The sequence below is a fragment of the Mercenaria mercenaria genome, chromosome 5, assembly GCF_021730395.1.
Source record: "Mercenaria mercenaria strain notata chromosome 5, MADL_Memer_1, whole genome shotgun sequence".
Classification (NCBI taxonomy): Eukaryota; Metazoa; Mollusca; class Bivalvia; order Venerida; family Veneridae; genus Mercenaria; species Mercenaria mercenaria.
Genome location: NC_069365.1, coordinates 13,796,494 through 13,809,316, shown reverse-complemented (window position 1 = coordinate 13,809,316; position 12,823 = coordinate 13,796,494). Strand labels below are relative to the sequence as shown.

Genomic DNA, 12,823 nt, shown 5'->3' with positions numbered 1-12,823 from the left:
TCACGCAATAAGCTTGATTTTAAACCTCTAACAGAACTGTTTGATTTTTTTTCAACTGACAGACTTTTCATTTTAAGTGGACAACCTACCGTAGAAGTAGATGTATCAGTTAGCGTTACAAGTCCGTCTTTTATTTCAACTTCTTTGATATCCGCTTCAACTTGAACGGTATCAATCCCTTCTTCTGTACTATCTCCCGTATCATTCAAACTTTCATCAACCTTTACATTGTCTATAGATTCATCAAGTTCTGTTTTTTCCTTCGACGTTTTCTTTTTATTATCCGATTTATTAGCTTCGCAATCCCTAATTCTTCTCCTCTTGCGTTTTCCCTGTCTGTCTGAGTATATTGTGGTCCCGGACATGGTTTTTCCTTGATATCTAATGCTTGGTTGATAGCGTAACATTTTCCCACTTTTTAAAAACTCCACATCACTTCTTAACTCCAATTCATAAACTTTTTAAAATGTTCTCGCTTTGTCAGTTTATACATTTACAGTGAAAAAAACTTTACAGTGACAATGGTTGAACTAAATACACACAATCCATATTTAATCCCACTTTTGTTGTTTAGTCCTTGTTACATCTTTTTACGAAAATCCATTCCCCGACTAATTCATTGGTTTTTTATTCTACTGTCTTAAACCACGCAGATATAATCCGAGTCAACTGAATATCTTAATTTGTAAACCTATATCTTATTATATGTTAGATCTATAAGAACAAAAGACATCCAATTGCTCATTTGAATCTTTTCATGCGACATCCATTGGAATATTGTCACGTGACCTATTTAACTGCGGTATTAAATATCATATGATGAAGCAAAAATAGGGCTGTTATTAAATCAGGCACAAACCATTGCAAGAATTTTCAAGAACGTCAATATCTTATTAATTTGATCGTCGAAACTCGTCTTTAGCAGATGAAATCAATAGATATTAGAGAAGAAACAATTCCAACGCCCCAGCAAATCACGGAAGCTACGATCTAATAAAGATGAGATGTAATATCATTAAATATTCAACAGATGTTTGCATGTTTATATTTACACATCATCCATCTTCCGCAGAAAACGAAGAAAGAAATCAATTCCATAAAATTAAAAGTGATTCAGTTCCATTGAAATAAAAAGGTAAAAACTCCAAATTTATGCATACAATGCACACATGTAGAATAAGAACGGGAGCACTGTCCAAACAATAAGGAATTTATACGAATGTTTTCGCTAGTTATAAAATGAAGTGGTCACTTCATTAATGAACACGTCAATATTGGTATGATCCCCAACTGCCGAATGAAACAACGAGAACAACTTTAATATATATAGGGCAAGTTAATTGCAAGATTTAATGAAACCATTATGTTTCTGGCCTACCTTGAATAAATATTTACCCTTAGACCTTTCAAAGATTTATTTTTCGTATCTAGGTTTGAAGAGGGTTAACTGTATTTACCTATATATACATATACTTCATGAAGTGTTTATGCTAGCGTATCACTGAAGTTGACCAGTTAGAGTTCATGGTTAAACAATATCCAGTAACAGTTTTATGGGTTGGAGTCCATAAACAAAAACACTTGACACACCATTGATAGAATATATATAAACAGGCATGCTCACAGAAACAGAGATAACTATATCTCGAAGTCAATTAGGGTCAAAATTAACTAATACCTCAAAAGGTGGATTTATTATTAATTCTAACACGATCCGATTCATTTTCCTATTAAACAAAGAAGGCAGAAAGCAGTGAATTATCATACAACAAATCACTGTTCTGACGTCACAATTATTACGTCATGGCGTCAAACGGCATAGCGGAGCGCTGGAAAAGAAATCGATTGAAAGCGGGCAAATATTTAATGCATGTCATCAAGGAAGTACTTTAAAATCCTTTATAACGTGTTAGAATCGAAATAATATATCTCATTTAGTGGTTTGCTCTTGAATAAATCATTGCTTGTCGTTCAGATGCGTATTATTATATCACTCGGGCTACGCCCTCGTGATATAATTCCTTCGCATCTGAACTCCAAGCAATGATTTATTCAACGACAAATCACTGGATGAGATATATTATTTCTTAAATAAATTACGTATCGGTGTGACAAATCAAAAATAAATATTAAAGTAGGAATGTTATATTGTATCTAGATATAAGACTGTTTTCACTTTCATCAGTTGGTATCTTTTTTTGAAAGACCAGGGCGCCTTTTGTCTTCGTTCACACACATGTAGGCCTATATAATATTATATATTTTTATGCTATCATGAAATAAAATGATGAGAAACAAGAGTATGTGCTCAAAGACATTTAAAATACAGGACATATTTCTCTATCTAAAATACGTCAATCATGCCGTGCACATAGCAATTAACAAAAGCAATAAACTGCAATCGCAGACTGTTTCACAAATGTTTTCATGATCGATTTCTTTAATTTTCTTTACCAAACATCGATTTGCACACACAAATATTTACACGAAATGCGAGAGCGACACAATAACTACAAAGTTAAGACACTTGAAGAGAAATCCTGTACAAACATTTCACCTTGCGGAGTAAAGAACTGTAAACAAGTTTGCAGCATTCAATGTAAAATTACAACATAGTAAAACAAAGATAATGATGTTTGAGAACGTAGCAGAATCGATCTGTTGTTGTAAATTGACTTTGCGCTGTAGATCGTGTTGTCATAAACTGGATGTATTGTTTATCATATTGACAATTTGGTCACCATAATGTACACAATAACGATTCACATGTCCTCACATGCCAAGCCATGCTAGTTATGGTTATTAGTACTTTGGGATCATTCGTGGAGTTCGTTTTATGTAACTGTATACATGTATATATATAATATACGTGTTAGTTCCGCTCTAACGTTAAGCCGGTGCTAGGGCATCTACATCTACATCTACGGTGTACTGCCCAACAATCAATTCTGAAGCAAGCTCATTTGGTGCAAAGTTCAAAAGAACTACACTTTCTAAGATTAAAAACGTAGATATAGATTAGATGGTTACAGTTGTCCGCCTCTCAGTGAATAGAATCAAACTGGGGCTGGACTGTATGTGTAGGGGGAGACCATTTCAGGAACGAATTGTTCTTGGAAAAAAGGAGCTAGAACGGTATTGCGTATGAAATTGTGGAATCAAGTAATTCAGGTTCCTTGTAGGTATGAGATGGTTATGGTCAACTGCATTAAGGCTGTACTTTATTTAGAAATATCTTTAAAAAAGATGGTCGGCGTGATGTAACTGAAGCACAAGTTATATATGGGCAGAAACCTGTATTTTAATTTATTTTTTTTGCAATGTTGAAAGGGGCCTCTGTGAGGTTTTGTATAAATGAGGACAGTAGTTCTGAAGAATACTGTGTTTAGAAATTGTGGAGGGACACACGACGGACACCAAACAATCACAAAAGCTCACTTTGAGCCTTTGGTGCTTAAAAGATGGTAACAGTAAGCAAACAGTATTGAAATACGTTCTATACTTTATTTTCGGAATTGTTGGAAGCAACATGAACCCTTACCCTACACAGGTCATTATCAAATTTGTCTATCATTCAGAATATGTACAGTACTGTTTTCACCGAAAAATTTAAATTAAAATTTAGAGTCTAAAATTTAACAGTATCGGACATATTGTTGCAGGTTAGTAATGTATTGCACTGGTTAGAAATTGTTGCTGTAATGCAGGGTAAGAGTTAATGACTGTATAAAACAAATAACCTTTCAGTAAAAACAAAACTTAAGGAAAGGAAACTTAACAAAACAGAAATAACTTAAGGAGGTAGGTTACCTTGTTACAAGGGTAAATTCAAGTTAGTTTAACCGCAGCATTTGTTTGTATTTCGTGTAATATGGAGTTTTACCTGCTACAATCTCAATTTCGTTTGTCTCTGTCCCTTCAAATTCTATTTTTATCTAGGTTTGAAGAACATGACCCTCCAAAGGTATTTCATATTGAAAGAAGAAGGAAAATACGGACATTTAACACTTTTCAGTGTATTTTAGTTTCATTGATATCCGTAGAAGTCTGCATAATTGATAATTTTACTAGTATGCACGTTAGCTTTCTAATATAAGCTTTAAATGCATATGTCGCGGGGCTCGTGTTTCCATGGTAACGCATTTTCTCTCATTTTTAAACTACTATGTATAAAAATAGGGTTTTCGACGGCTTAAGTGGCATTCTGTTAATGACTAACATGGAATATTTGGGAAATATTATAAGCAAAATACCATGCACTTTACATGGTACCCTATTTTTCTTAAAGTTTACAGTAACCATGGCAACAGAGATGTTTAAAATAGCTTATATCTTGACTTTTGTCATAATTTCTTATAAAAAAATATTGAATAAGATTATCTTTCTAGTTAATGTAGCTTTAAAACATATTATTTCTAACGTAAGTTATATTTTCTTGTTATTTGCATTGATTCAAACAAATTTCACAGCTTAGAATACATACGGCGGTACCCCTCGCCTGGCATTTTTCATGGAAAAATCGTTCAGCATGCTGATATTATTCTAATGGATATTGTTGAAATGAAAATAAAAAGCCGAAGCTGTGTTTCTTTAATAGACCAGTGTCAACGCTTTTGAATTTTACATTTAGATACATAGGTCACGGGCTTCGTTTCCACGGTAACATCAATTAAATTTAAGGAACCACATTTTTCTACTGAAATTTGAACAATTTTAGATCTTAGTTTTAGTATATAAGTAACAAATTATCAACGGAACCCGAAAAATAGGTATTACAAATCAAACTGCTAGATTTTTATTTGAAAATGGCCTTTACAAGTAACCTTTCATCCAACTATATTCCAAATAACATTGGTTACCATCATCCATTTTCTTACAATCCGCATAACGTTTCAATATAACTACATAAAAGAAGCAAAATATTGATGATTATTCAGAGCAAAAGATTCATAACAAATAGTTCAGCAAATATTTGTTATTTGAAGATAGTTAAAATAAAGTAAATGCACAGAATTACGTACTTTCAAGATAAGAGCTATTAATTTTGCGCGGTAACTGACACGTAACGTCATGACGTCAATGACGTCATTTTAAGGCAACATTGTTTTGAAGCGTTTCTGCGGCAATTGATTCATTATTTCTGCATTATTAAACCATAAAGTATCAGATCGGAGGCAGGCTCATGATTTGTTTTCAGGAGAATGAATATACAAACACATTTAATTTGTCGTAAACGTCGTCGTAAATCGTCACGTTAGCTTCCGGTTGGACATGCGCACATACAAATAACGCACACCTGTTCAAGTGGTACGAATACAACCCGATGGTGCTGTACTTATAGAGGTTATAGATGACGAACGCGTTGTCATTTCACTCAGTGTCACACATGACTCAGAGTGAAGCATTTTCAGCCTTTCCTCCAATCAGCACCACTCTTACTAAATCTCTCATTACGGCTGAAAATACCGAGAATACCTTACCAAGCAATCCGATTGGTACATTATTCAGGCGGCATAAGGTCATACGAGGTCATAAAATCGTGCTTAATACGGCACGCCGAAAAAATATAATACGGGAATTTTTGATGCGGTGTTGCCAGTTGAGATCTATAAGTGCTTGTTTGACCATATTTGTTACATGCGTATCCAGCTGCGGATCGTTGTACTCGTTCAATTTTGTACGTGAGGGATTTTTGATAAGGGCGACATATAGAAGAGCAGTATTCAAGTTGCGGGTTGACATGGGTGTTGTAAACTGTTTCTTTTACTTTTCTGTTGTTTGTTTTGACATTTTATTTTTGATGAATCTAGGTGAGTTATTTGCTTTTGATGTGATGTTATCAATAATTTAACCAACTGAGATCTTTACTTAGAGTGACGCCTAGGTATTTGGCAGCTTCTGTAGTTTTAGTGCTATATAATAGAGCGTATAATTGTAGATGATAGGTTTTTTTCTTTCGAGTAATCATCAATACCTCACACTAAATTGACTTATACGGATTGAACTCCACTGACCAGTCATTTTCATGTTGGTACTGGCTGAGGAGATCATTTCTGTCAAAGCAGGACATGATATTTCTGACAAGAATATCAAGAATATATTCCATTAATTTAGAGGCAATACATGTTAGAGATATTATTATTATTATTAGTAGTAGTATTATTATACCAGATTTATATAGCGCCCTTTTCATGATAAACACGTTCAAAGGCGCTTTACATATAGCAAACGCAGTCATACCACACAGGGCGCGAAATACATCCTCTGCTGAGAGAACTTACGAGAGGGACAAAGCGAGATAAAGCTTCCATAACAGATAGAGAGAAATCTTTTTTTTTATGACAGGCCTGTCCGGCTAACTTAGCAAGCTCTTTGCGAACAGACAGTCTGGTTCTTTAACGTGCCCGGTGTATAGCAACGATACACGCGAAGCCGTCTTTCCTGGGAAGAACCAGTATAGGCCTCTTAGTCAGGTGGGAGACACTCAAGAGCATCTCATAAATTTCCAGTGCATGGACCGAGATTCGAACCCAGGACCTCTGGATGGACAGTCAAGCGTATTACCACTAGACCACCGGCCCAGCTGGATATGGACCTATAATTACTAGCTTGCGATTTTAAACTGGTGCAACGATTGCTCTCTTCCAGTCTTTTGGGACTTTACTTGTTTCAAGAGATATTTGGAATATCTTTGTCATGATTGTCTCTTGGTGAAGCTCTAGTAATCTTGGTGAAATTTTATTAGGACCAGAGGCTTGTTTTGGATTTAGCTCCATTTGTAACCTTACCACGCCCTCAACAGTTATGAGGATCGTTAACATCTCTGGTGCTGATTTGGGATTTGTTGCAGTTTTGCCGAGTTGTTTCAGGCTTAGGGGTTGACGCTTTGAAAAGGCAGATTCAAACTGTTTATTGGGCATGTTTGCCTTTGTGACCGGGTCAGTATGAGTTATACCCTTACACTTCAAAGGAGCTACACCACAACCCTCTGTTTTGTTATGTTTAACAAACGAGTAGAACTTCTAAAGATCACTGATTTCAAATAAGACCAATACTAGTAGGCAGTTCTTATTTTCTTCTGGAAACTACATTTTAGGGCCTTGAATGCTAGGGCAATGATTGTTTACCTTTCTTTTTCATGTTTTAATACAATTTGTCCCGTTTGCGTATAAGTATGCGGATTTGACTTTGTTGGAATGTGTTTATCACTCAGCTGATTTATTTCTTCTTTAAACGTGTTCCATGCGGAGTTGGGATCTGTATGGTTTGAGTTGGAAAATTGAACTCCAATTCAAGCAGGTGACTTGTATCCAGAAAATACTGTTTAGGGGAATTCTGGTGATGGACGAACATAACTCTACAAGGGCTTCTTTGTCACTTCGATGTGGCTTATAAAAGGGTAGATATACTGTATATATCTCGTACTCCTTTTATACTGATCTTGACCCAGATTGGTTGCAGTTTGATTTTAGGTCAGGTTGTTCTTGACTGATTATGTTTTTGGATATGGCAGTCAGAACGCCCCCACCCTGATTTGAGACTCTGTTGTCTCTGAAGACCTGATAATTGAGGTTAACTGGGAAAATTTCTGCTGTACGGATCTCTGATTTTAGCCAGGTTTTGTGCAGTAGATGATGTCTGGCTTAACCTGTTGGATGACCTGGGCCCAGTTGTTCGAAACTTTAACAGACCGTTAAACTACTCGCCTGTTAAATTTTGATTCAAAATACTAGTCTTGGTGGGAAACACTAGTATGATGTTTTAATTTTACTGTAAAGACGTTTCAGTGTTCATAATCCTTAAGCCATACATTTGTTTTTCCAAGTTTTCTAAAGTGTCGAAATATTACTCTAAAAGTTAATCGACTGTTAGCTTAATCAACTGTTAAAGTTTCGAACAACTGGCTCCAGTTGTAGGTCTTGGATTTTGTTTTTTATTGACCTGCAATTAATGTTACGGATAGTGAGCCTTTCATTACTGTTGAGTTTCGGCACTTTCTTGTTTAAGATTTTGACCTTTGTGTTAGGGGTGGAAGAGGCTTTTGGTTTTTGTGGGGCTATAAATTTTAAAGTATTGAGAAGTGACCCCAACGATCTATCTGATTGGTGACTCGAATTAGTTGTGTTACCATGTGAAGGATCTTCGCCTCTCATTCACAGACACGATCACACTGAGTATGTTATTGTTTTCTTGTGTTTCAAAAATATTTTATAGAGTTAATCAAAGTATTCCAAATCTCTGCATCTAATCTAAAGAGAAAAACGAGGACATTTACAGTTTTTGAATGGTGTTATAATAAATGCAAGGTATCTGATCATTCTTATTAACATAGGACAATGTCCAGTTTCTTTTACGACAAACAACGATCTACTGGTATATGGAGTTTCGGGGCAATGTTTGCTTTAGAAATTGTGTTGATAAAATAAATTTCAAGTTAATAAAATCTGTAAAACGGTCTTTTGGAAGCATAGAAATGAACCGAGCAACATGACAGCAGACTCAGTTTGACTGGGTCTGTTTATACGCGGTGAAATATGCAACGCCTAGCACCAGATTAAGCGGAATTCTATAATATAGTAAGATTGAGAGGACCGTTCTTAATCAAGGACCAGAATATATAAAACACATTTATTTTTTTGATCTGTTACGAAATGTTATATTTTTCCGTATGCTGTTCACATTATGATGATATAAAATCAATACATTCAAGTATGTTTTGAATTAAGCAGCGGAGACATCAAGAAAAACTACATGTACATATAATTTCAAATCATTAATCTAAAACCTGTATCAAAATTTCCCTCGTTAACATAAAGAAAATAAAATTTTACATTTTAAATGCGCACCTTGTTTTTTATAAACACATTAATCATTTTGTCATTGTAAATTAATTCAGATCACTTATGAACCAAGACGACTTGCTTTTGCTTTTACTGCAGTGTGGTTGTTGTGTAGGTTGAGTCTCAAGTGTTGACCCCAGTTTGTATAAAATGTACACTCTATATTACTCAAACAGGTAATAAATTTCATTATCTTTTTCCATACAGAGTAGATTTTTTTTTTATTTTCAAAGGAAAAAAATATCTCAAAGCTAGATACTACTTAAGACCAAACAACCACTGAATGGATCCGCTTATGAACATTAAATGTCAGGGTATTCCAGAGTATAACAGACATAGTCTGTTGATAAGGAAATTGCCTAGATGTAATGCTCAATGCTAATACTGATTCCATACATCCCCTGCCGGGTACATAGATGATATACAGTTCAATCAAAAGCAACAAACAAACACATGAATATCGAAGTTCTTGGTAATATTGTAACACACTATGGTGGTTGTTATGGTCGCATTCCATTTTCAAAACCTATATGAACAAAGAGGTGACTTCCAGGTACATGTTTCATTCTGCGTTTTATGTATGCTAGTGTATATAAATGCACAAGTCATACAATGGGAGTATTGAAAGTACTAAAGGTACTCACTCTTTTTATATGAATTTACTGGGCAGTTGTATTGCAATTTATTTATAATTGTTTGCATCCTGTGGTCAAAACGTTGACCCAGATAAAACCAAAACTAGCATTTGTACATGAGAGTGTCAAATTCTTTAGTACTTATAGAACAAATTTTCAGCAACAAAAACATCCGTGTACCAAATGATCAGAGATACTTTTCGAACTTCGCCAGACTGTAAATGGTGTGCCTTGAATAAGGCACCATGTCAATTTTTAAAAACTAAGACACAACAGACATGTTATTAGTACAAAGAAACCTAAAGAGTCGGTTCATGAGAGTTTATGAAATTTTGCAACATAACTGTGAGAAATGGTAACAGTACGGAGTCAAAATACGTGGCGACTTTTTATAGCCGCCAAATAGAATTTAAAGAAATACAATTTAAAGACTGTTTATTTTGTTAACATTTGCTTATAAATATTGAACTGAATTGAATTAATGCATTTTTGATAATTTCGCTGTAAATGGGTGCTTATTTGTATTTGTACCGATATCTTCCTTTTTCAGTTTTAATGCAAATGCAGATCGCTTTTGACATGCATTGATTTTTGTACGAGTTATCAAACACATCTCTTGAATGCAATGTAGGCCAAGAAATGATGAACCTTCCCACCTTTCTCTCTTGATAATACATTATCTTGTGAATCGTACAGACACAAAGGGAACAAATGGACAACATAACGTAAAAAGCTAACATCATGATGGATTAAGATTTTAATGTGATTATTATACAGAAAAAAGTGTATAAAATATGCACTTCTAAGGCAATACGTTGGGGTTTTTTTTGCTAATATATTAAACGTTACCTGAAGTAACCCGAAGTACACTCCTGATATTTTGCCTACGTTTAGACAATAACAATTATTGTTAATGTCATGAATAAATTTTAATGAAATATATCTAAGCTATCTTATGATTTTATTCATTTTACGAAAACACACCATTTTAAAAAATTTCAAAATCACGTAAACGTATTGAATGTTTTCAACAAGAAAACTTAAGTCTAACAAAAATACAAATGAAATAAAAAAAAATTTTTTGAAAAGCAAGAAAGAGAAATAACTATTTGTGTATATATTATCTACACTCTTAGTATCTGTTTAATGAAAGCTACACGCATACACTTTCGAATCTTCATACTCATAACTTGATGTAGCGCATGTGTTCATTTTGTTTATTTTCTTCGAGTTTGTTTCAAAAGTGTCCTGGGATAAGTCCCCAATACGCCTTTTTTGACCTTGCAGCTTTCAAAAGTGTAGTTTGGAAAAAAAATTTACCCATAAAAATGTACGCGTGATTCTTAATTGAAAACAATTTATATAATTAATTCAAATTTCGCGATTTCAAAAGTTCCCCCCAAAATGGCTTGAATAAAATTATGTGATTTGCTGTAAAATTTACATACTATTGACAATTGATTTGGATGAATATGTTTAAAATTTTAAAAGTTATTTAAAAGACAATTAGCAAAAAAAACCCCACCAAGTGTTGCGTTAGTTGATTTGTTCATCTCACTATCAGATATAATATTATCTAAACACTTTTCTATATCGACACCAGTCTTCTAGTGCTTATATACCCTGTTTAATGTTGAGTTGGGCTGAACACTATAACAATCTCTTAGAACTAACAAAAAAGTTGTCGAATTATGACGGCTGTAGAAACGCTATTGAACTTAGGACCGGAACACAGTTAGTTTTTGAGAGTTTGCGACCGGGATATAGCAGATAGTAGTTATAGATAACGCGATAACAAAAGAGAAGTCAACACTCAAAGCGGATATCATGCAGTCGTCTATTGGTAATACAGTCTGATTAGGAAACCAGGGGTCGTGAGTTCGAACTTTTCCAACTAAAGATGACTAACATTGGAATAAGAGTCCCGTGTATGGGTGCTTTACATATCTGGCACGCTAAAGAACAAATTGGGATGTCTTCTATATCTTGTACTATCTTCCCACTAAGAATTACTTACTGTCTTCTGCAGTAGGCGCACATATCAGTTACCGGTGGTGACTTTAAATAAAATTACAAACAAACAAGAAGATAGCACCAAAACACACCAAAGACCGACATTAGAAATACAAAAAGTCAGTAATTAATTAAAAACATATTACGTAAATTATATCAATTTCTTATTAACCTCGTTTCGTCAATTTATTTCATCTGCTGGATGCAATGATTGTGTTATTTTTATTCGTACAAGGGTTATCATGTTAGGTATTCCAAACTGTTCACTATGGCATTTGCACTAATTTACTCTTTGATAATATCAATCTTGTATTACATTACAATAAATATTCAGCTATCAAACAAGCTTTAATTTAGATCCTTTACGCAAATATTAGATAAAAGATATCAGTTCTATAGATGTACATAGATTAGGAATTCTGACCGGTTTTAATACATAAACATTAAGTTTACAGAACACGCAATTACATTAAATAAACATTCTCCATAAATCACTCTTCGACGTGGCCTTGGATACCACGCGCATTGCTATGGCCATGTGATTAGACTGACCAAGGGCAACTAAGTCAATAGATAAAAATAAAACCAAATAATATACATTCCTTTGATGTCTACGGGCCCTATCAAAATATTTTCTAGCTTAGAGAATTGAAAATCCACACAAATGCAGCATTTGCAGGCACAGTCCAGTGACACTGTCGAAACTGCATTTTGTTATCATTTGTGACCAAAGTGCACAGTCCAGTTAATGTTATGTTCAGTCAGCGACCCAAAAAAATGTTAGTAAAAGAAATAAGTTGTCTGGGACTGTATTTCTTAATATATTACAATAAAATAAGCTATATAGACATTTGCCGTGATATTTGCAAAAGGACACTGCTCACAGAAGTTTGAAACGACATGCTCCTAATGCAAGTAGTGTCTTGCCTGACTTATGACTAACACTTAAGCTGACAAATAAACAGACATTAATCAGACTTAATAGGAAGAGTGATAGCAACAGCTCACAGAATATTTTAAATCTGTGAAACGAGTGAGGAAGACACCACGTTATATTTCGCACGTAACAGTATCGTTGAAAATAAATAGCTAATGTTCCTTATACCTGATGATAGTATGGGTAAAAATACATTGTATAAAGTACAGTTGTTTGAAACACCATTTTATTCCGTAAAAATCAAGCTCTTGTTCACTTGGCTCCTTTACCACACTTTATTCGATAACTTGTGATGTCGGACAGTAAAAACAATCAATGTCTCACATTTCAATGACACCATCAAGGGTTTCAATATTGTCTGTTTACGTAAACAAAACGCATCCCTGATATAGCGAAGC

At 34.3% G+C, this 12,823-nt stretch overlaps 1 protein-coding gene across 2 annotated transcripts in view; it reads right to left on the bottom strand.

Moving 5' to 3' along the window:
- The window catches only part of LOC123556490 (coiled-coil domain-containing protein 30-like), a 30,344-nt gene that overhangs the window by 11,939 nt on the left and 5,582 nt on the right, over nucleotides 1-12,823 (bottom strand). Inside the window, exon 1 of one of the 2 annotated variants that reach the window (XM_045347256.2) lies at nucleotides 90-757. The exons of the other annotated variant lie outside the window; for it this stretch is intronic. Coding sequence (XP_045203191.2) covers nucleotides 90-407 — 318 coding nt within the window. The 5' untranslated portion in view covers nucleotides 408-757. Of the gene's footprint in view, nucleotides 1-89; nucleotides 758-12,823 lie in introns of those variants that run through there. 2 annotated transcript variants of the gene reach the window in all.